The 24,372-nt window shown below is 37.8% G+C and overlaps 1 protein-coding gene and 1 long non-coding RNA gene across 3 annotated transcripts; both read left to right on the plus strand.

Moving 5' to 3' along the window:
• Positions 1 to 12,055: 12,055 nt before the first annotated feature.
• LOC133301367 (uncharacterized) lies at positions 12,056 to 15,051 on the plus strand. Of its 2 annotated transcripts, XR_009750183.1 has the most exons (4): positions 12,056 to 12,765; positions 12,840 to 12,941; positions 14,071 to 14,136; positions 14,796 to 15,051. It is a non-coding gene; the product is annotated as an uncharacterized LOC133301367 (long non-coding RNA). The 2 variants fall into 2 exon arrangements; XR_009750182.1 differs by lacking the exon at positions 14,071 to 14,136 and having other exon boundaries at positions 12,065 to 12,765; positions 14,796 to 15,013.
• A 6,406-nt stretch (positions 15,052 to 21,457) lies between these two features.
• LOC133301366 (uncharacterized) lies at positions 21,458 to 23,304 on the plus strand (the record flags this gene model as incomplete). The annotated part of the gene is made up of 3 exons (XM_061500990.1): positions 21,458 to 21,475; positions 21,845 to 22,840; positions 23,142 to 23,304. Coding segments are annotated over exons 1-3 (1,177 nt in total), but the record flags the coding sequence as incomplete, so codon positions are not given.
• Positions 23,305 to 24,372: the final 1,068 nt, after the last annotated feature.

Genomic DNA, 24,372 nt, shown 5'->3' on the forward strand with positions numbered 1-24,372 from the left:
ATGTGATGTATGGTGAGAGATGTGTTGGAAATACACAATGTTGATGTTGTTTTGGCTAGGTACCATGATACATGATCATGAGGTTGTAGTAATTTGAAATATCCTGAGAGACTTGTATACCACTGATGTTGAATTCTGAGAGTAGTGACATTGATGAACTTAGTTCCTTATGATAGGACGAGTAAGTTTATAAAAATCCCCATGTGATGGGACTTAATTGCAAGTGATGTGATATGATATGTTTGAATGACACATAAATGGTGAAATGAAATGCTTATGAAATTGAAGGATACATGAAGGAAATGCGTGTGGGATCTATATTGAGATTATAGAATAAGATGTAAACCTAGTAGTTGATGAAAATCTTAGGCATAGTGCCTTTAAAGTGAAAACCAATGATAAATTGTATGTTGAGCCTTGAGATGGCTAAGTTAATGGCAGGTGTGGCCATGTATGTAGAAAATCATGAGTGAAATTGGTGGTTTAAGGCTCCGAATTGGCCAATGTTATAAATAGAAATTGTAATGTGTGATCCATATAATAACAGTGAAATGTGTTGAGAAATTGGTTCGCCCAACGTGTTTTGGTGGAAGTTAGTAAACCTGAAAGGTCTAATGCAAGGGTAAGGTACAGGAATGGTGCCTGTTGTGTATTAGGTGCAGTATTGAAATTGCACGTTGTAGGTTGAGAACCTGAGGAAAATGTATGTGTATTCAACTTGTGGCTAAATGCCGTAAATGGGGATTGTCCCCTCAGAAAATGAAATTGCAAATGAGCGTGAACTAGATGATGACTCAGTGAATTGCACTGAGAAGCTGTTGAGAGTCCGTAACAGTGTGAAATGTGGAATATGATGTATAGAGAAACTGGTTGTTGGATAAAGTTAGACTATGTGATGAGTGTTGCTAAAAAGGAATTCCCTGACGAAAGTGCTAGGGTTCACTGGAATAAAATTAAATTGATGGTTAAGTATAGGATGAAATGTGTCAGTGATTGATAGTTGCCTGTGAGGCACGAAGTGTATTAGAATAGATATGATCCTATGTGGATCTGTTGACGAGCTAAACATGTTAGCAAAATCTTCAAAAAGAAATTTTGGGGTCTATATGTAATACAACCCAACTTGTGAAAATGAAATAGTGATGCAGTTGAAAATTGCAACTGCGATGTATGCTCCGGTTGTTCACATATGGTGGCACCGGATGATGTTGAAATCGGGAAGGATTAAAGACTCTCATTGGGCCTTTGAAATGCTGGGCCATTGTGAAATGAGGCTCAAAAGCCAGAAAATTGTGAGGTAAATGATTCAGTGTGAAGCCCGTATCCTTGGGAAAAGCTACTTGAGAACGGGAGACTGAGATTCTCCAACCGTATCCTGAGCTAGCGTGTAAGTATAACTTACTTTTGCGGACAAAATTCCTAAAAGGTGGGGTGAATTTAACACCTCGTAAATCTAAATATGAAATTATATGCTATAATGTGGGTTAAAAGGGAATGATTAGTGAAAATCCAGAAATTAAGGCCAAACTGTGTGAAAAGGGCAAAATGGTAAATTACCAAACACGTAACCCGAGGCATGAAAAATTGAGTAGAAGACCTCAAATGATAAAAATAATGCCGGAGAATTCAGGACGAAAAATCGAGTGAATATGCAAGTTTTGAAAATTTTGATGAATAATGATTTTTCCAGTGTAAAAATACTGCGGTATAATTGTACCGATAAGCGTGAAATTTTTATCTGTATTTTTAGGAAACAAAAATATGACGCGAACGAGAAAAATATGTAGGTTATGAATTTGTGGTTTAAATTAGGTGATTATTTAAAGTTAAATCGCATGTGAGACCCAGCCATGGCTTAAGTGACTTTTTAAGTGGAAAACCTCAAACTCTCTCCTATTTCTCTTCCTCTCACGCGTGACCCTCCCACTTCCATAGCCATGACCTTGAATCCTTCTTCCTCTTGTAACTTCTTCATTTATTGACCGATTCAAGCGATACTTGACTTGAAATTTGTTGGAAATAACCTTCCTAATCCATTGGTAGTAGTATTAAGCCATGAAAACCACCACATCTTGGGGAAAACCCCATATTCAGCGGCGGTTTTGGAGGACTTTGGAGAATTTTGGGGGTCTTTGGGTTGAATCATTGCTTGGAGATCAACCCCTTGGATCCTAGGAAGCTATTGGTGGTAAGGTTTCTCACCCACACTTGGTTTTGATGAGATCATAATATTGATGAGGGTTTTGAAGTTGTATGTTGAGTAATGATAGTTAGGAGCTTCAAATGATATGTCTCCTTTGTAATAAAATGCTTAGAATGACAAATGATGATGATTGATACAATAAAATTTATGGTGATGTGGAAATTTTAACTTAGGCAATTTTGTGATGAGTTTCTAGACTTTATGAAATTGGTATGTGGTGTAATTGAACAATTGAATCATGAACCATTGGTATAGGTTAATAAGGGGATTATATGACATGTGTAAGTGTTGAATTGGATTGAAAATCCTTTGGGATCCTAGAATGTGAAATTCGACCTATTGAGGTCATGGATGGTTAGATGATGTAAAAATGATATAGTTGATGTTGTATGATCGTGATTAGTGTTTAAATGAATGGTAGGTTGGTTTGATGTAGTGAAATTGAAAGGAGGAATGTTGGATGTGTTGTGTGTGTGAGATTTCAACCATATTGAAGGAAATAAGGAAAATGATGTGAAAATGTGGTATAACCAATGAGTGATGCCTTAGTGCATAAATGGTGATTTAGTTTAATGACTAAAATGGTTGAAGTAATTGGATTAAATGTAGTTGGCCATTAGGCCTAAGTTGTTTTGTTGAGAATTATTGTATTTTGAAAGTGAATTGGTTGTCTTGAAATTGTATTGATGATCATGTTGATTGATCATTATAGGGTCCTCTCTCGGACTCAATAGAGGAGAATTAAGCTTGGAGCTTACATTGTGGAGCATTGGCTTCTGAGTTGAGGTAAACCTTTGGAACTTTGGTTTTATTCCCTCGTGTGTTCCACCACACCTAGTGGAAGGTAGTGGTTGGATTTGATGCCTTTGATTATGTATAAATGTATGTTCATGCATTATTGACATGATTGTGTGACATGTTTGGAACATGTTGTGTGATATAATTGTGATCTCTGGCCAGTAGATGTGTGTTGGTTTGGACCTCCACTGGAGATATCCTTTGGGGATTCCGGTCGGGTTTTGCCGTGGAACCGACTCTGGGAGCGGTACCAGGATGATCCAAACGTGGGACTTCCGCTGGATAGGGCTCATGAGGAGTTCCAGTTGGGTTTTTCCATGGGGTCGTCTCAACCATGGGAGAGGCACCAGGAAGATTCCGGGAGTTATATGATTGGGTCCTTGAAGGGAATCCTGATGTGGATGTCCTTGGATTTGTGCCCAGTTGTTGTGTGATATTTGTATGTTATGCATTTTATATGATGATCATTGTATGCACATTGAGTGAGCCATGGGGTGGAGTGATCCTCTAGTACCCTTGGTTTACTGAGATATATTTGTATATCTCACCCCGCGTTTGGGGACATCATTTCAGGTCATGTTGTGCATGGTGGATCTCCGGGCAAGAGGCTCGCTTAGTGGAGGAGTAGAGCGTGAGGTGCATTTGGAGAGTATGACATTTTGAAGGATTCCATTTGATGTACATAGCATAGTATTTAATATTTTGGACTTAGGTCATGAACTTGTTGCATGTGGATATTGCCATGCTCTTGTATATTTATGACTATATGTTAAGTCCTTTAAAATTGATGTATAGTCATGCCTCTTGTTATTTTTGTATTTTGAGTGAGCATGAGATTTGTCCATGGCCACATAATTGTATTTTGAGGCATTGGAAGATTTGGGATGTAAATAGACCCTTTGTTGTGTAAAATGGCAACGTTATTGAGAATTGTTGTAATTGATGCATTCATAATAAATATACATGATGGAAGGGCCTAGAGCCTACATTAGCACTTGTGTAAGGTGTATATCAAGTATGAAGGTGTTAGGAGTAAGTTACATCACTCATTTTGGGTCTTTAAAGCTGTCATCTGTCATTTTTACTGCAGTGTAATCGATTACCTTTCACTGGTAATCGATTACCTGAAACAAAGGACGAAAAATTGAGCTACTGTGATCAAAGTAATTGATTACCAGAGATTGGTAATCGATTACCTAGTTCAGTAATCGATTACCAATCCCTGGTAATCGATTACCTGAAAACAGGGGAGCCCAAATTGAGGTTCTGACTTCTACAGTAACCTTTGGAAATCGATTACCTCAAGGTGGTAATCGATTACCACTGTGTTAAATTTTGAAAATGTGTTTTCTAAAATCTAAAATAAATGGTATTGCTTAGAGAGATTATATTTGGTATGTTTTATGCTTCCGCGAGTTTTGCATTTACAATTATGGCGTTGTTTAATTGATTACGGAAACGGTGAATGTTTAAAGAAAAGAATGTAATAAAAGAAAAAGTTTACCCGTAATTTAATTAACTCAATTACTGTGATTGTAACTGCGCTTAATACCATATGCAATGATAACATTACCGGTACGTAACGGGCTGTTACAGAGATAAATCCCATTGCTTCTTGGGAGTCTCTGCAGCTTTCTCCTTTGCTTCCTCTTTGTCTTCCTTTGTAGGTGTTGCCTCCTCTTTTTCTACCTCCGATTCAAGAATTGGTTCATCTGCTTTCTTTTCCTGAACCACTTTTGGTTTTTCTTGAGGAGTGATAACAATGCCGCTTCTTGTAACAATTAACTTGCATTCTTCTCGCGGATTGATTATTGTGTTACTTGGCACTGTCCCCGGAGCTCTTTCATTCAATTTCTTGGCCAACTGTCCAATCTGAGTCTCAAGATTTCGGATTGAAGCCTCTTGATTCTTGAAATTTGATCTTGTCTCTTGAATGAAAGCATTGGTAGTTGAAGCCATGGTCTCCACCAGTTTCTCCAATCTGGATGGCTCCTTAGTTAGAATAGGAGGAGGTTGTAAATAATTGTTGGATTTGTAATCCAAACCTCCCCCTTGAATTCTCCTTTGAAAGTTGTTTCCTGGAGCATTGTTCTGGTTTATCTGAAAATTCTGTTGTGGTTTCGGTTCATACCAGATTCCATTCACTTGTAAAGCATCTGTTCCTACCAATGTTGGGCAAACGTTAGTATCATGCTCACCTTGGAAATACTCACAGTTGACCAAGTCAACTTGAGCTGTAGAGAGTTGCAACTTGTCCAATTTTGCATTCAGACTAGCTATCTGTTGAGAAATGATCTTTTGTTCTGCTAGTGATGCATCATTGTTTCCCAACTGCAGGATTCCCCTTCTTGGTTGAACTGGTTGAACTGTCATTGATGCATTATCAACTCTTTCCATGAAGTCGATCAACTCTAAAGTTTGAGCTGCTGTCTTTCTGGCTATAGTCCCACCGGCTGCACCGTTGACAACCATTCTGGAGTCTGGTGTCATTCTATTGTAGAAGATTCTAACCTTCTTCCCGTCGGGCAGATCATAAGCGGGGCACTTTCTAATCAATTCTTGGAATCTGGTCCAAGCTGCACATAGAGTTTCTCCTGGTTGTTGAGTGAAGTTGGTGATTTCATTCACCAACTTGTTGTATTTCTCCCTGGAGAAGTGCTCTGCGAAGAATTTAGCTGCCAGCTCATCCCACGTTCTGATGCTATTGGGGGCTTGTCTGTCCAACCATCTGAGAGTTTTCCCTGTTACAGCAAAAGGGAACAGTCGGAGTCTAATTGCATCATCTGACACCCCGTTATGTTTGGTGGTGTCATAGATTCTCAGAAATCTGTCCATGAAATCATGGGAGTCTTCATAATCTTCTCTGCCAAATGGGTTTTTCTCCACCAGAGTTATCAGTGCTGGCTGGATATCAAAATTATTGGCGTTGATTGGTGGTCTGATGATGTTAGAATTTGGCCTTGTGAACTGTGGAGCCAAGATTGACTCCATCAATTCCTCCTCCGGTGGTGGTAGATTGTTAACTTCCATCTCGGGTTCGGCTTTAGGCTTTGAACTCGAGGATTCCTCTATCTTCCTTAGCTTAGTTAACTTCTGGTTCCTCTTTACAGTTTTCTCGATTTCTGGATCAAACTGTAAAGATTCGTTGTTAGCTTTACCTCGCATAAAAGAGAGAAATCAAATTAGTAAAAATAAAAATAAAATTAAAAAAAATAAATTTAAATAAATAAATAAATAAAAATATTAATAAAAAAATATTAATAATAAGAAGAAAAAAATTAAAACTAGAAGGGCTATGGTTTTGGGTTTTAACAAAAAAAAAAACTAAAACTAAAAAAATAAAAATCAAAAATTGGTTTCCACGGTGAGATGTGGGTATGTAAGATGAGGATGGTTATGTGGGTGGATATTGGAGTGTGGTTCAATGGCTTGTTTGGAGAGGATTGGTGGTCCGGTGGCTGTGTGGGGATGTGGTGGGTGACGGTTTGTGGTTGGAAGGAGGACGCTGGCTGAGTTTGTGGTCGCCGACGGTGGAGATCGTGGTCCGATTTGGTATGGGTTTGGGTGAGAGTAAAGGACGGTGGAGAAAGGATGATGGAATATTAGGGTGGCTATGGGTATATGGATCGAAGGTTAGAGATGGAAGGGTGTGGGCTGTCACCGACGAAGAAGATGGCTTGAAGTTGGAATGGTGGTTTGGTGTCCAGCCGGTGGTGGTCGGTTGGCTGAGGAAAGGATAAGGCGGTGTAGGAGGAAAGATGGTGGTGTGCCGCGGTGGAGCTGTGGAAAGGGGAGGTTGGGTCACTGATGGTTATGGAGATGATGGGGCTGACCAGTGATTGATGGCTGTTGAGATGGAGGCTGGGCAGTGGATCTTGGGGCTGTTTGACGGTGGTTGCGCGATGGAGGAGGTGAAAGAGTTTGTGGGTGTCCGATGGCTGTGGTTGTCGGTTTGGGTGGTTTGGCTAGTGATGGGGAGTTGTTGTGGATCGATGGTGATTTGGGTAGGGAACCAGTTTGTTGGATGTGGTGGCTGTTTGGTCTGGCTATGGTGGTCGGTTTTTGGTGAGGATGGGTGGTGGTTGTATGGCGGTCTTAGGAAGTGGTGCGGTGTAAATACCCACATCAACAGTGATGAACAGTACACGACCATAGATCAATTGAACCTTTCTTTCTCTTTCTATCCCATTATTGCTCATTCAATTTGTAAAATCTGTACTTTGAGAGTACTTAGCCATTCTTAATCACTTCAATTTTACTTATTGAATTGAGAGGGGAGTGAATCCTTGTGTAAGTGAAGAAAAGTGTTAGTATGCAAGTAACCGAAGTCTTGGAGAATCTTGTAGTGGTTTGTTGAGCACCCTTGATGCTCAACCGAATAGTGAAAGTTGACAAAGCGGCTTCAGTCTGGATGTAGGTTACAGTGGTGGTGACCGAACTAGGATATATCTCATTTGCAATATCTCTAACCCTTATCTTTGCATAAGCATTGTTAGATCATTTGAGCATATTTGATTTCATATATTATCATTTATTTACTTGAATTATTTGCTATTATTTAGTCTCTTTTAGTAGTAAATTATTTGAACTCAAGAAAATTATTTTCAAAAAGAAAATTGAGGCATTTTACGAAAATATTTTTAAAACTCAATTCACCCCCCCCCCTTTTTTGAGTTTGAGGCCACTTGTCCAACAAGTGGTATCAGAGCTTGAACTCTTGTATAAAGAGCTTAACCGCTTCAAGAGAAGGGATGGCCTCTTTGAACAATGATATGCCCCTTGAGGGAACTTCAACTACAAGACCTCCTTTCTTTAATGGCACCGATTATGCTTATTGGAAAAGTCGGATGCAAATATTTCTTGAGTCCAATGATTTAAGGATTTGGAACATTGTTGAAGAGGTAAATAAAATCCCAACCAAAAGGGATGAAAGCAACAATGATGTTCCAAAGAATGTAAAGGAATTTTTGGAAGAAGAAATTAAAGAAGCTAATTGGAATGCTAAAGTTAGAAACTTGATTACCAATGCTTTAGGTAGAGATGAATACTTTCGTGTAGCTTCTTGCAAAACCGCAAAATAAATGTGGGATGTGCTAGAAGTAACACATGAAGGAACTAGTGAAGTTAAAGTTTCTAAAATTCTTGGATTAACTAGAGAGTTTGAATTATTTGAAATGAATGATGATGAAACCATACAAAGTATGCAAAAGAGATTTACTTATATCATCACACATTTAGATGCATTAGGTGCTTCATACACTTGAAGGTTCGAAAGACTGCATCATAGTCATACTATGGTGCGCATACATGGGTGGAAAACAAAAAAATTTCGCAGCGGAAGCATAGACCATCTATACACCCCATGTGTGAATGCTTTACGTAGAAACGAAATAGGGTTTCAGAATTACCTTTTCACTTGTAGGCGCAAAAGGATGACACCCTCCAATGGTGATCCACACGGTTATCTCCTTCTTGCTAGTGAGAACTCTTCTCCTTGATCCCTCCTTATCCTTGGTGGCTGGCTAGGCGCATGCAAGGAAGAGGCTACCAAGTGTTTGGATTATTTTTCTCTAGACTATAATGGTGTCTTGAGGTTAGGTGATGGTGCAACAAGAGTGAGAGAAGGAAAGGTTGGAGCTTTTTCTTTTTCGAATTCTACACACTCATAGGAGAGATGATGCATCAGTTTTTTATAAAAACTGATCAACCACATAAGCCCCTCCTATGATTAGGCGCACAAGTTAAAGTGATGAGAGAGACTTTCCTTGATTCTCTCCCTTGATTAGGCGCCCCTTTAATACCTTTCCTTTCCTCGGAAATTTTGTTGCAACGGTATTCATTTAAATTCCGAATTCAAATGAAAGAGTAGTTGAGAGAATCTTCATCCAATCTCTATTGGATTATTCCTTTAAATAATTTTAAATTATTCTAAACAACCTAACCTCATAGAATTTAAAATTCAAATTCCAATTTGAAATTTAAACTCAAATATAAATTCAATCTTATCTAAGTTCGTATTTCGAATTCGAAATTCAAATTTCAAATTTCAAATTCAAATTCAAATTTCAAATTTCAAAATTCAAATTTCAAAAATTCAAATTTTAAAATTCAAATTTCAAATTTGCCCAAATCTTATTTTGGTCAAGTCAACTCAACTCTTTGACTTACTAGGATTCATGCCCCAAGGCCTCTTTGGCCTATCATCATATTTGGGCCCATTAGTGGAGAAAACTCTTTCACCACTAATGCCCCAAAAGGGCGCATGGTTCAAGTGGGCTTGGAGTCCCTACTCCAACCCAACTTAACTCATAGTCTTGACAAAGCCTAATAACTCACTATTGGTCCAAACTTGCTATAACTTGAAATAAGGAATAACCTTTGTGTGTGACCCATTAGGCCCAATTAGTTACTGACATAAATAAACTTGAACCATTTAAACTCCTTTAAAAGGTCCAATCCATTTAATGACTACATGATACACTAGCAATGCTCTGTAGCCCCAGAACTAATTGAGTTGATCAAGTGATCGACCTTTCTGATTTGGATACCGTGCCAGCATTATCCCTCACATCGCCATTCACATTTAGTCGAGAGCAAGGATAGAGTATCATTTCTCTTTATTGACTAAATATAATATTTCACAGGAACTATGAATCTTCTTCTATTGACTCTAAGACAGATCATGACTCTTCATGATCTCTTACTATGGATAGATTCCCGAGTCAACTTGAAGTCATCTCAGCCCTACCGGTCTTTGTGAACGACTAATCCCTTATAGGGGATTGTGAGTCCTTTCGGCATGTCCATCTATACTCATGTATTCGAGTTATACCCAAGAGTACACTGTTCTCCCCATTTTTTAGGCGGATAGAGTTGTACAATCAAAGTATAACTCCAGGACATAGTATTCGATGACATCCTAAAGTCTAGGACGATGCGCACTACCAAACATTCAGAGACTTTTCAAATCCAATGATACTCTCTATAATGAATCCTTGTGGAGTCTCTAAGCGGGTCAGTTCAGTGCTATATGTTCTTCAACAGATCCACCCACGACATCAGCTAAGGCATCAACATGCCTGCATTCCATGAGGTCCTTACCTTGTATCTCCATACAAGTAGATGACGTCATACTAGTCTTATTGAGATCACCAATACCCTTTCTTGGTGATTCAAGACCAGGAACAAATTTTAGGTAATAGACATTCAGTGTCCTCGAGTCCTCATGATCATGATCACTATCATAGATCCTCGAGTGAACACCTGTTCTATTCCTAGGGTCTTTATCTTTAAACGCATATTTACAATAAAATATTGGCGAGACATAAATATGATAAAGACAAAGTTTGCTCAAATTTATTAATCATGAAATACCAAATAGAAAAAGGTGTTCATATGATAAAACAGATTTTCTCTAGGACACCTATATACTAACAATCTCCCACTTGGCCTAGAGCCAATCAGGTTGACGTGTCAAACCTAAAGACTCATAATGACTATCATGTTTTCTCTGGGAGAGACCCTTCATTAGAGAATCAGCCAAATTATCATCAGTGGGGACGTAATCCATCTTTATCTCCATTCTTTCAATAATCTCTCGGATGAGGTGATACTTACGGAGCACATGTTTGGATATTTGATGAAACCGGGGTTCCTTGCCCTGGGCTATAGCACCAGTGTTATCACAATACAAAGGTATTGGATCAACAATGCTCGGAACTACTCCAAGTTCTGCAACGAACTTCTTGATCCAGACTGCCTCTTTAGCCGCTTCTGAAGCTGCTATATATTCTGCCTCAGTAGTAGAGTCTGCCGTGGTCTCTTGCTTGAAACTCTTCCAAGAAACTGCTCCATCATTTAAGGTGTATATAAAGCCCGACTGAGATTTACAGTCGTCTTTATCACTCTGGAAGCTTGCATCAGTGAACCCCTTCACTATCAGCTCATTACTGCCACCATAAACCATAAACAAATCTTTAGTCCTTCTCAAGTACTTAAGGATTGTCTTCACGACCGTCCAGTGACTCTCTCCAGGGTCAGACTGGTATCGGCTCGTAATGCTTAAAGCATAAGAGACGTTTGGTCTAGTACATAGCATGGCATACATGATGGATCCAATTGCTGATGCATATGGAATCCTCTCCATGCGTTCCCTTTCGACAGGTGTCTTAGGACATATAGTCTTAGAGAGATGAATGTCATGACCGACAGGAAGAAAATCCCTTTTCGACCCATCCATGCTAAACCTCTGTAGCATCTTGTCTATGTACGTGGATTGAGATAATCCCAGCAACCTTTTGGATCTATCTCTATAGATCTTAATACCTAGTATATAGGCTACCTCTCTCATATCCTTCATGGTGAAGTTCTCTATAACATCCCGTATAATTGGGAGATTACAAAATTCACTATTAGGGATGTGGAGTATGCCTGAAATTTAAATTCGATTTACGTTGAAAGTGGAATTAATTTAAATTAGGAAAAACTATTCTTATGGCAAATTATGAGTGGATATATTTAGAATTCGACATATATATATATATATATATATATATATATATATATATTCTAATTAATAATTAGTAAATGCATGAGAATAAAATTTTAGTTACCATACATGATAAAATCCTAGAAAATTCTAGTTAGAATAATCGAATTAATTTAATCATAACAAAGGAAAATCTTAGTAATATTTAAAAGATGTGGGAACTATTGGTTTAATGGGCTAGTTCATTAGAAGGTAGAACCTTGGACTTGAATTATAGGACTCAACCATACTCATGGTCGACGGCCCACAGGCTCTAAGGGGGACATTGGTACAGCCCCAACTTCTTATCCCATTCTCACTTTATCCTAAGAACCTTACTTGGCAGTTCATGATTGGCCAAGCCCCTTCCTTGCTACTCCACATGTGCGCATAACAGAGGATAAAAAATCTAATTTTTCTTGCATTTGTGGACATGCTAAGTCAGCCCTTGCATCCTCATACGGCCAATGGTGATAGAGCAACTCACCTGTATATTCTTTCCATTGGTCGACACTCCTCACATGATAAGCTTCTTCATCCTAATACCCTTGTTATACGCATAGTGTGATCAGAAAAGAGGTCAGCCTGCATGAAGAGTCATTGGTCGAAAAATCCCACACTTCTCATCCTTGGTCTGTGCGAATGAGTTGGAAAAAAAAGGGGGCCAAGTAAAAATCTGGTCTGTACTAGCATGTCAAACAGCCCCAACTTCTAGTTTCCTTCTCAACCGGTGTTGTGTGAATAAAAGAATAACAAGTCTGATTTTTGTTTCTCTTCTTTGCTAGACTTGGGTTCAGATTGTGAGGCCATAGCATCATTTTTCGTTTCCTTATGCGCTAGTTAGAAGAACAATCGAGCTGAGTTATCCTCTCCTTCTTGCTACAAACCGTGAACCCTTAAGAAATAAACCACTCTTCAAGTCTTTTCTCTTCCCCACTGATTCGGCAAATTGCAGCAAACATGGGGATTTCAACATAAACTCACCATCCATCTTTCCCTCTTGTTCGGCCGAAGCCTCACCTCAAGGAAAGGAGGTTATTTTCGTGGTTCTTTCTGTTCCTGCTCACTCGAATTCTTCTGATCGAATCTTCCCCCACTGCATGCACAACAGTCCGCCTTGCTTAAGTCTTTCCATCCTTTGCATGCAGCTGGATGGGATCCTTTGGAGCATGAGACGTTGAGGGTGCATTCCTATTCTTTCTCCTCTTGTGCTCGGCCAAACACCTTGAAGTATGAGGTGATGCGGTTTTTTATTATTATTCCTCTGTTCCTATGTGTCCCATTCTGTTTTAATGGAGCCTTTGCATGCAGATTTTGTTTTGTGAAATTCGGTGTAGTAAGAGTGTGAGTATACAAGCACAAAACTTGTTGGCTGTCTCGTTAGTGATGGCGAAATTGGTGTTTTGCAAGGAGGTAAATATACTGAACAATCAAGTTCCTATTCTCTTCTTTGGTCTCGGTCACATCATGTAGGCTAGGAAGTTTCTTGTTGTTATCTTCTTCTTTCGGTTCACCATAAAAGACCGAACTCTTGGAGTACATGTAAGTTTAATATAACTCAATTAAGAGCTGGGAAACAGTTACTGTGACTTAGAGAGGCTGTTCTTTGAATTAGAAAATGGTAGTGGCTTTGCATGTGTTTAAAAATGTGTAGACCGTATGCTCGAAGAATTAAATAAGCCATGCTCATGTGATGCTGTTAGTATTTTGATGTTGTGAGTATTTTGTAAATGAAATTAGGAACCAGGCCTTGAATGCATTAAGAACCAGTTAGACAGCATGTTAAATCGCCCTATCAACCTCCTAAGATGGGTAGAACATGCAGGTAAATAAAAGGTTAAAACCCTTAGGTGATGACTTCACGAACTGAATTTTGTTTGCAAGAAGAACCTTAGATGCTGTCGTTTGATCACCTTTGGTAGTGCACCTTAAATCTGAAAATTTATTAAGTCTTGAGTCTTAGGATTCGATGATTAACCAAGTACTAAGGAGAGTGGGGACTCTATGTAATGTGTAGAACTAATAAGATAAATATGTTAAGTACCTAATGTTGATTTAGAACCAAAAAGGTAGGTACTGAATACTTTGGTTTTATCAATTAAGGGCCATTGATAAATTAAATCTGTGTAAAGAATAATTTGTGGCAACTAATTAAGGGTAAAGACAACCGAAGTAAATAGGGATTTACATTTGTGTCATTTGTTAATCTTTGGCAAAGTTAAAGTTAAAACAGAAAATTAAATGACATGAGATGCATGATAAATTGATTTAAATCATAAGAGTTAAAAGCATGAAAAAAATTAGTTAAAGGTCATAAAATTTATTTTTTCTTATGTAAACCATGAAAACCGAACCTGTGCATATTGTGGACCTTGGAATAATTGTGATTACTAGTAATGATGAAATGGTCTTAAGGGCAGAATATAATTGGCACTAGGAACCTTATAATTCGATGAAAGTACATAAACTATAAGCCTAGAAATTATTGGTGACTTATAGGGATAATTGTATAAAATTTTGACTTGGTACAATGGTATATTAGGTGCGCTAAACCCTTAGACCGTTGACTGTTTTGCGGCTGATTGTTAAATTAATTGTAGCACGCGAGGTATGTGTTAGGAGGTATTACTTGATGTGACTATTGACTAGTGTATGAATTGTGAATTGTTGCTCACATGTGCCTTATGATTATTCTGTCATAAATGATGAAATTATTCTGCCTATGGAAATGTTATGATTATGGAAATTCTGTTATGAAAAGAAAGAATGGCTTGGCAGTATGGCATCCAATGTACAAGAAGTATATGTTATGAAATGATGATATATGCATGCACCGTACATCATACCGCACTTGTCTTTCTGTTTGTGTGTGACAGCATAGCATGGCATGCATGTACCAAATTCATGTTAGTCTTGAGTCTTAGAATAGTTATCTACAAGATCATGTGATTGAGCACGCATCATATAGGCATCCCTTGATATCAGGGTACTGGGACAGTTGGCGTCAGTCCGCATAGGCCATAGTGGAATTCCCCAAATGATGGTGCCGTGCATGGAATTTCCACTGTGATGGCACGCGCACGACGGTGCTATGAGCGTGATGAAGGCGTTATATACGCAATATGATATATGATGAAAAGGATTTCATGTTTGAAGCGACTGTTTATATTTTGTGCCTAGTTTAATACTGTTGCATTATTGGTTTTGTTGCCACACTACTGGGATTTCTCTCACCCCTTTGGGGCTGCTATTTTTACAAAATGGCAGGAGGACGTAAAAGCTTTTGAGGACTTGGATATTTGTTGTTGGCTTCTACTGTTTTGGACATGCTGATGTGATATTTTATGGATGACTGTATGAAATTGAGAATCTTTTATTACTGTGAACTATGATTTTATTATTGCATTACGATTTTATGACCAGCAAGTATTATGGAAACAGATGTTGAAACGTTTGCGAAAAGGATTTTTACATGTTATCTAAATGCTGAGTTTTGAAAAGTCTTTGCGAGCACTTTGTAAGTTGTCGTACTTGGGTTACGGACCTCCGATTTTCTTATAATTTATATGCACGCGTAGCCCCAGGTGTCTATTTTCATTATATATAAACCTTGCAAAGAAATTATGAAAGCTCGATTTATTATGAATTTTACTAGCCAGGACGTTTGTGAGATTTTCACTGTTTTATCTCTTATTTTGCGAGTTATGTTTCGAGGGGTAAACGAACTCCAAATCACTATTATTTTATATGAACGTGAAGCCCCAGATGTCTAGTTTTCAGATTACAAAGAATATTTTTTTGAATCGTAAACTGGATTTTATACGAATTTTTAAAGACAGAAAGGTCTATCAGGAAATTTATATTTTTAGTAAGTTGAAGAAATTTTGCGTACCCTGATTTTTGTAATTAACCAGATCCCCTCTTTACTTTTAATTGGCAATGTAAAAGCGATTCTTTTCAGTCTCTAAAATACTATGAAAGAACTCTAATTCCGCTTAGCAAACACATCTCTTGGAGGCCTACAAGAGAGGGTGTTACATTCTCAGACAACCAAACCTTTGTGGACTGTAACATGGGAATGTCATTTCCAATGAGCAATATGTCATCTACATATAGCACAAGGAAAACAACAACATTCCCACTAACCTTCTTGTAGACACAGTTCATCCTCATTCTTGATAAAACCGTTATCTTTAACGACTTCATCAAAACGAAGATTCCAACTCCTGGAAGCTTGCTTAAGCCCATATATTGACCTTTGAAGTTTGCATACTATATGCTCTTGACTCTTGGATTCAAAACCTTCAGGTTGTGTCATATACACTTCCTCCTTCAAGAACCCATTCAAGAAGGCGGTTTTGACATCCATTTGCCAAATTTCATAATCATAATATGCGGCTATCGCTAGCATGATCCTAATAGATTTGATCATGGCAACAGGTGAGAAGGTTTCCTCAAAGTCAATTCCTTGTCTTTGACGGTAACCCTTCGCTACCAACCTAGCTTTATAGGTTTGGATGTTGCCATCAGCATCAGTCTTCTTCTTGAAAATCCATTTACACCCAATAGGAACTATGCCCTCAGGTGGTGGAACCAAGGTCCATACCTTGTTCTGATGCATCGAATCTATTTCAGATTCCATGGCTTCTTGCCATTTTGAGGAGTCAACATCCTTGACTGCCTCATTTTAGGAAGCAGGCTCGTCATCCTCAACGGTCTGCTGATTCTCAATCACAAAATCGTACCTCTCAGGTGGATGACTAAACCTAGTGCTCCTACGGGGCTGGGTGTCTACTGCCTCCAGTTGAGGCATCGCCTGATCAACAGACTCGGGTTCCCTTATCTCTTCTTGTAGGTCTTGAATTTCTTCAAGTTCTACCTTACTCCCACTATCTTCTTGAGAAAGAAGGTCTTCCTCAAGAAAAGTAGCATTCTTGGACACAATAACTCTTTGGTCCTCAGGGTAGTAATAGTAGTGTCCCTTAGTTTCTTTGGGATATCCTACAAAGTAGCACAAGGTGCTTCTAGCTCCTAACTTTTCAGGTGCTAGAGTCTTGACATAAGCTGGACAACCCCATACCTTGAGATAACTCAAGTTGGGTTTCCAGCCCCTCCATATCTGATATGGAGTAGTCAGAACAGATTTCGACGGTACCCTATTAAGAAGATGTAACGCTGTATGCAGACCTAATCCTCAAAATGATTTTGGGAGCTTCCTACCACTCATCATAGACCGTACCATGTCTAACAAGGTTCGGTTCCTTCTCTCTGACACACCATTCTGATGTGGTGTGTAAAGAGCCGTCAACTATGAGAGAATCCCATTCTCTCTTAGATAATCCTGAAACTCTTGACTCAGATATTCGCCACCCCGATCAGATCGAAGTGTCTTAATCATCTTGCCAAATTGTTTCTCCACTTCATTCCTAAACTCTTTGAACTTTTCAAAGGCCTCGGATTTGTGTCTCATAAGATACACATATTTGTATCTGGACTTATCATCAGTAAAGGTAATGAAATAGGAGTATCCTCCTCTAGCTTGAGTAGATAAGGGCCCACAAACATCAGAATGAATGAGTTCTAGTAACTCATTGGCTCTATGACTCGCAAGTTTCTCAACCTTGGTCTTCGTCATTTTTCCAGCCAAACAAGACTCACAAGGCCCATAGGATTCATAATCCATGGAATCCAGATAACCATCATGATGGAGTCTAGACAGTCTTATCTCATTAATGTGTCCCAATCTACAATGCCAAAGATAGGATCGATTACCTAATCTAGGCTCACAAGGAATGATGGGAAGTTCCTCTTCCAATGTCCTTCCTTCTGACAATGGAAGCATAAAGTTTTAGCATTGTCCTTGGATTTCTCCTTTCCTTTCCTTTTGCCCTTGCCCTTCTTCTTCTTGGGCTGACCTCTGGGCTTGAGCTTGTTTGATTCTACAGACTTGCCCTTACCCTTGGATTTTTTAGGTCCGCCAATCAGAAAAGCTTGGGTCCTGTTCCTTTTAACAGCACCCTCAACAGTGGTCAAGAGATTCAACAACTCTGGGAGTGTTGTCTCCACCTTATTCATATGGTAGTTGACCACAAAACCATTATATGAAGATGGCAAGGACTGCAAGACTAAGTCAACACTTAGCTCATGGTCCATGATAAAACCCAGAGAAGGAAGCTACTCTATCAGCCCAATCATCTTGAGGATGTACGGTCCAACCGCCATACCCTCAGCCATCTTACAGCCAAACAGCTCCTTGGAGGTTTCAAAACGCTCAGCCCTCCCTTGCTTATCATAAAGCTCTTGCAGATGCAAGATTATGGAGGGAGAATCCATATGCTCATGCTGACGCTGAAGATCCGCAGACATAGACGTAAGCAATATATATACTGCCTGCTCATTGTCTGCCAAATGCTGTCTATGAGCTTCCCAGTCATACTAGTCATACCCATCTTGCCCTTTAGCAGGGGCAACAGGAACAGGAGAATCCATAACATATGCTTTCTTTTCAAAACGTAAAACTATTTATACATTCCTATACCAATCCGTGAAGTTTGGTCCAGTTTACTTGTTAGTATCCAGAATAGAGCGTAAATTCAAATTTCCGGCCATAACTCAATTTCCAAAAATAAAGATAAACTTACATAAGTATTTCATGATAATAACCAAATACGGAGACTTTTAAACGTATATGGCCCTCCCACTATTTTATCTAAAATCAATGACCCTCGGTGATTGATTTAGGGTTATCCTTCACAAGGACATCCTTAGTGGGCTAAGAGAACGACTAGGTCCATTAGTCTTCGGCTGAGCCTGCAAAACTAACTTATCTCGTGGGTTGATCTTATCAACAATATCTCCATATTTTCTCTTAGATCATCAGGTTGACAACTCCTTGTCACTTAGTGTTACATCACTTTGTAACAACCTGGCCCAATGCCCTAGATGCATAGACCCGGCTGAGCCTGCAATTTATGTATCTAGTTTAGCACAAACCATCATCCTAAGTGTCGTACACTTTAAATGACACCTTTACCCGACTAAATGATAGGTCTTAGCTGAGCTAAAGAGCACTATTATGTAGAAGGGATTTGAATGTCATCGATGATGGGAGGCAATCATAAAATGCTAGATAATTTTATTTGAGGGTTCATTTTAGTCTCATCATTAGTTATTCCTTTTCTTTATCTTGCATGCATATTATAATAACTATCATATAGTTCTTCCTTTTAAACGGATTGTTTAAACATGCATACTAGTCGAGGAATGATCGTGTTTACTATAAGCATGCATAATAGTCGTAAATTCAAAAATTCAAAATTTTAAATTTCAAATTTCAAATTTCAAATTTTAATTTCCAAAATAAATGGAATTCATAATTTCGAATAACAATTTTAAATCTTTGAAATTTAAAATTTAAATTTTAACTTATTTTGAAAATTCGAATTTCTATAATATACATCCACACATGCATAATTTCAAAAATCATAAATTTGAAATTTAAACGCAAGTGGATGATCATGGTGCCTTCCGTTTTTCAATACAAAGTATCTTCAATCCTCAGATCATCTTCTTTGGCCGAAACATCTTTGTGCTCTATGGACTTACATCCTTTTTCGATTTAAAATTTACATCCAAAATTATATAAAATTTAAAAATGCAGAATTTTAAATCGTGACAGAACAATCCCATTTAACCAAAAGAATTAAAAAATATAAAATCAAACATTCAAATCACCATGAACATCCAATTATCAAAGTACCTACAAGAAGGTTAGAGGCATACAAAACAATTGCAAAGCATTATCGAATTCATCTTCAAAAACGATCAAGATTCATAAAATCAAAAATTGTGATGCGGCTGCCCACCATGTAGGCCGCGGCTATGATGGTGTCATCACCATCATGGTTTTTGACAAATCTAGTCCAACTAGATTTAAAACCCATCCTTAGCCCCAAGACTCTCTTGGCCGCCACTTTGTCTCCACAAAATGATGTCTCTTTCACATAATCACAAAAAAATTAGTTCTTTTAAAAAGAATAAATTTTTTAAGAATCTTGTTCGAAAATTGAAGATTTCAAAAACAGTTTTTGAAAATCCGATATCGGATTTCTAACCCCATTCGTTTGCAGCAACGAAACTGGCTCTGATACCACTTGAAGGTTCGAAAGACTGCACCATAGTAATACTATGGTGCACATACATAGGTGGAAAACAAAAAAAATTCGCAACGGAAGCATAAACCATCTATACACCCCATGTAAGAATGCTTTACGTTGAAACGAAATAGGGTTTCAGAATTACCTTTTCACTTGTAGGCGTAAAAGGATGACGCCCTCCAATGGTGATCCACACGGTTATCTCCTTCTTGCTAGCGAGAACTCTTTCTCCTTGATCCCTCTTTATCCTCGGTGGCTGGCTAGGCGCATGCAAGGAAGAGGCTACCAAGTGTTTGGATTATTTTTCTCAAGACTATAATGGTGTCTTTAGGTTAGGTGATGGTGCAACAAGAGAGAGAAGGAAAGGTTGGAGCTTTTTCTTTTTCGAATTCTACACACTCATAGGAGAGATGATGCAGGAGAGATGATGCATCAGTTTTTTATAAAAACTGATCAACCACATAAGCCCCTCCTATGATTAGGCGCACAAGTTAAAGTGATGAGAGAGACTTTCCTTGATTCTCTCCCTTGATTAGGCGCCCCTTTAATAACTTTCCTTTCCTCATAAATTTTGTTGCAACGGTATTCATTTAAATTATGAATTCAAATGAAAGAGTAGTTGAGAGAATCTTCATCCAATCTCTATTGGATTATTCCTTTAAATAATTTTAAATTATTCTCAACAACCTAACCTCATAGAATTTAAAACTCAAATTCAAATTTCAAATTTAAACTCAAATATAAATTCAATCTTATCCAAGTTCGTAATTCGAAATTCAAATTTCAAATTTCAAAATTCAAATTTCAAAAATTCAAATTTCAAATTTGCCCAAACCTTATTTTGGTCAAGTCAACTCTTTGACTTACTAGGATTCATGCCCCAAGGCCTCTTTGGCCTATCATCATATTTGGGCCCATTAGTGGAGAAAACTCTTTCACCACAATGCCCCAAAAGGGCGCATGGTTCAAGTGGGCTTGGAGTCCCTACTCCAACCCAACTTAACTCATAGTCTTGACAAAGCCCAATAATTCACTATTGGTCCAAACTTGCTATAACTTGCAATAAGGAATAACCTTTGTGTGTGACCCATTAGGCCCAATTAGTTATTGACATAAATAAACTTGAACCATTTAAACTCCTTTAAAAGGCCCAATCCATTTAATGACTACATGATACACTAGCAATGCTCTGTAGCCCCATAACTAATTGAGTTGATCAAGTGATCTACCTTTCTGATTTGGATACTGTGCCAGCATTATCCCTCACATCGCCATTCACATTTAGTCGAGAGCAAGGATAGAGTATCATTTCTCTTTATTGACTAAATATAATATTTCACAGGAACTAGGAATCTTCTTCTATTGACTCTAAGACAGATCATGATTCTTCATGATCTCTTACTATGCATAGATTCCCGAGTCAACTAGAAGTCATCTCAGCCCTACCGGTCTTTGTGAACGACTAATCCCTTATAGGGGATTGTGAGTCCTTTCAGCATGTCCATCTATACTCATGTATTCGAGTTATACCCAAGAGTACACTGTTCTCCCCATTTTTCAGGCGGATAGAGTTGTACAATCAAAGTATAACTCTAGGACATAGTATTCGAAGACATCCTAAAGTCTAGGACGATGCGCACTACCAAATGTTCAGAGACTTTTCAAATCCAATGATACTCTCTATAATGAATCCTTGTGGAGTCTCTAAGCGGGTCAGTTCAGTGCTATCTGTTCTTCAACAGATCCACCCACGACATCAGCTAAGGCATCAGCATGCCTGCATTCCATGAGGTCCTTACCTTGTATCTTCATACAAGTAGATGACGTCATACTAGTCTTATTGAGATCACCAATACCCTTTCTTGGTGATTCAAGACCAGGAACAGATTTTAGGTAATAGACATTCAGTGTCCTCGAGTCCTCATAATCATGATCACTATCATAGATCCTCGAGTGAACACCTGTTTAATTCCTAGGGTCTTTATCTTTAAACGCATATTTACAATAAAATATTGGCGAGACATAAATATGATAAAGATAAAGTTTGCTCGAATTTATTAATCATGAAATACCAAATAGAAAAAGGTGTTCATCTGATAAAACAGATTGTCTCTAGGACACCTATATACTATCAACACTAACTTTCAATTAGTGACTAAGGTTTTGAGAAGTTTGAATAGGGAATGGCAACCTAAAGTGACGGCCATATGTGGATCAAAAGACTTGAAGACTATCTCTATAGCTACACTATTTGGGAAGCTTCAAGAGCATGAACTAGAATTGGCAAGACTAACCTTGAAGGAGAATGCAAAGAAGAAAAGCAAGGGATTAGCTTTGCAAGCCACAAGCTTAAGCCTTCAAGTAGAAGAAAAGGAAAAGAAGCTCTCCGATGATGAATTGGATAAAGATGAAATGAGTCTCTTTGTAAAGAAATATAGAAAATTCTTCAAAAAGAAGAATTTACAAAGAAGACCTCCATTCCCATCAAGAAGAAAATCCAAAGATGAAGGAACGTCTCAACTCAACATCACGTGCTACGAATGTGGAAAAATCGGTCACTTTAAATCAGATTGTCCAAACCTTCAAAAGAAAGATAAACATGAGAAAAGGCAATCAAAAGAGAAGAAAGGCTTTAAAAAGAAGGCATATACGGCTTGGGATGAAGATTCAAGCTCCTCCGATGATTCAAGTGAGGAAGAGGCTAATGTATGTTTCTTACAAGACTCTAAAGCCTCAAATGAGATAAGCAAAGGAATGCAACATATGTGTTTCATGACAATGGAAAATGGCAATGAGTCAGAATCCGAGGTAAACTCTACTTGCTCTACTATCTCTCCTTCATATGATGAATTGCAAAATTTATTTGATGAATTACATAGTGAATCTTTAGAGCATGTTAAATCTCTTAGAGAATTAAGAAAGACCATTGTCTCTTCAGAAAAACAAATTGCATGCTTAAACAAAGAAGTAAAAGAGTTAAAGGATGAAAATGAAACACTTAAGTTGATTGATGCTAGTACAAATTGCATTAAATGTTTATCATCAAATAATCATGCATCATCATCATCATGTAATTCATGTGAAAAGCTAAAAAGTGAAATTGATGATTTAAACAATATGTTAAGCAAATTTACATGTGGTAGAGATAACTTAAATGTATTGCTTGGAAAACAAAGATGTATGTTTAACAAATCCGGCTTAGGATTCAACACTAATATACAAGAAAAATCCTATAAGGACTTCTTCATATCACCATCTTACATGACTAGAATTCCTTTTATTAAATGCTATCATTGTGGTGGAAAAGGACATAGTGCATCAACATGTAAGATTATAAAGAATGGAATTAAAGGTCAAAAGAAAGTGTGGGTCCCTAAGGGAACTAGACCCATGACTAACACACAAGGACCCAAACAAATTTGGGTACCAAAGATTAAATGTTAAACTTGTTTTGTAGGTGTGCTTGAAGAGTGTCTCATCCAAATGGGTATTGGATAGTGGTTGCTCAAGGCATATGACGGGAGACATTACCAAATTCCTTTCAATTACAAGGAAGGAACATGGACATGTATCTTATGGAGACAATAACAAAGGAAATATCCTTGGCATTGAGAAAGTTGGTAACTCCTCATTAACTTGTATAGAAAATGTTTTACTTGTTGATGGCCTTAGACATAACTTGCTTAGTATTAGTCAATTATGTGACAAAGATTTTAAAGTTGTTTTTTATTCTAAATGTTGCAAAATTGAAAGTTTAAATGATGGACAAGTTAAGTTTAAAGGCTATATAGAGTGGATAATATCTATATGATTTATCTAGATGGTATGCCTTCAAATGACGATAGTTGCTTGGTTAGTAAGAAAAATGATTCATGGTTATGGCATAAAAGAATTGTACACATTGGCATGAGTCACTTAAATAAGTTGATCTCTAAAGATTTAGTAATTGGTCTTCCAAAGCTTAAATTTCAAAATGACAAATTATGTGATGCATGTGTAATGGGAAAAGCAAGTAAAGGCTTCATTCAAATCCAAAGATATTGTTTCAACTACTAGGCCTTTACAACTTTTGCACATGGATATTTTTGGACCAACATAAACTATGAGTTTTGGTGGTAATTACTATGTATTTGTCATTGTTGATGATTTTTCCCGCTTTATATGGACATTATTTGTTGCTCATAAAAGTGAAGCTTTTCAAGCATTTAGAAAATTAGCAAAGTTTATTCAAAATGAAAAATCTTTGAACATTGTTTCTATTAGAAGTGATCATGGGGGAGAATTTGAAAATCAAGATTTTGAAATCTTTTGTGATGAAAATGGAATTCAACACAATTTTTCCACTCCTAGGACTCCACAACAAAATGAAGTTGTAAAAAGGAAAAATCGTGTCTTGCAAGAACTTGCAAGGACAATGATAAATGAAAATAATCTTCCAAAGTATTTTTGGGCAGATGTCGTAAGCACCGCTTGCTATGTTATGAATCGTGCCTTAATTAGGCCAATTTTAAAGAAAACCCCCTTTGAACTTTACAAAGAAAGAAAACCAAACATTTCACATTTTCATATTTTCGGTTGCAAATGTTTTGTTTTGAATAATGGAAAGGATAATCTTGGCAAGTTTGATTCATAATCCGATGAAGGTTTGTGATGATGGTATTGTAGAAAACTTGGGCAGCATGAACTTG

The sequence above is a fragment of the Gastrolobium bilobum genome, unplaced genomic scaffold, assembly GCF_033153095.1.
Source record: "Gastrolobium bilobum isolate Gb01-03AN ecotype WA unplaced genomic scaffold, APGP_CSIRO_Gbil_v1 utg118382, whole genome shotgun sequence".
Classification (NCBI taxonomy): Eukaryota; Viridiplantae; Streptophyta; class Magnoliopsida; order Fabales; family Fabaceae; genus Gastrolobium; species Gastrolobium bilobum.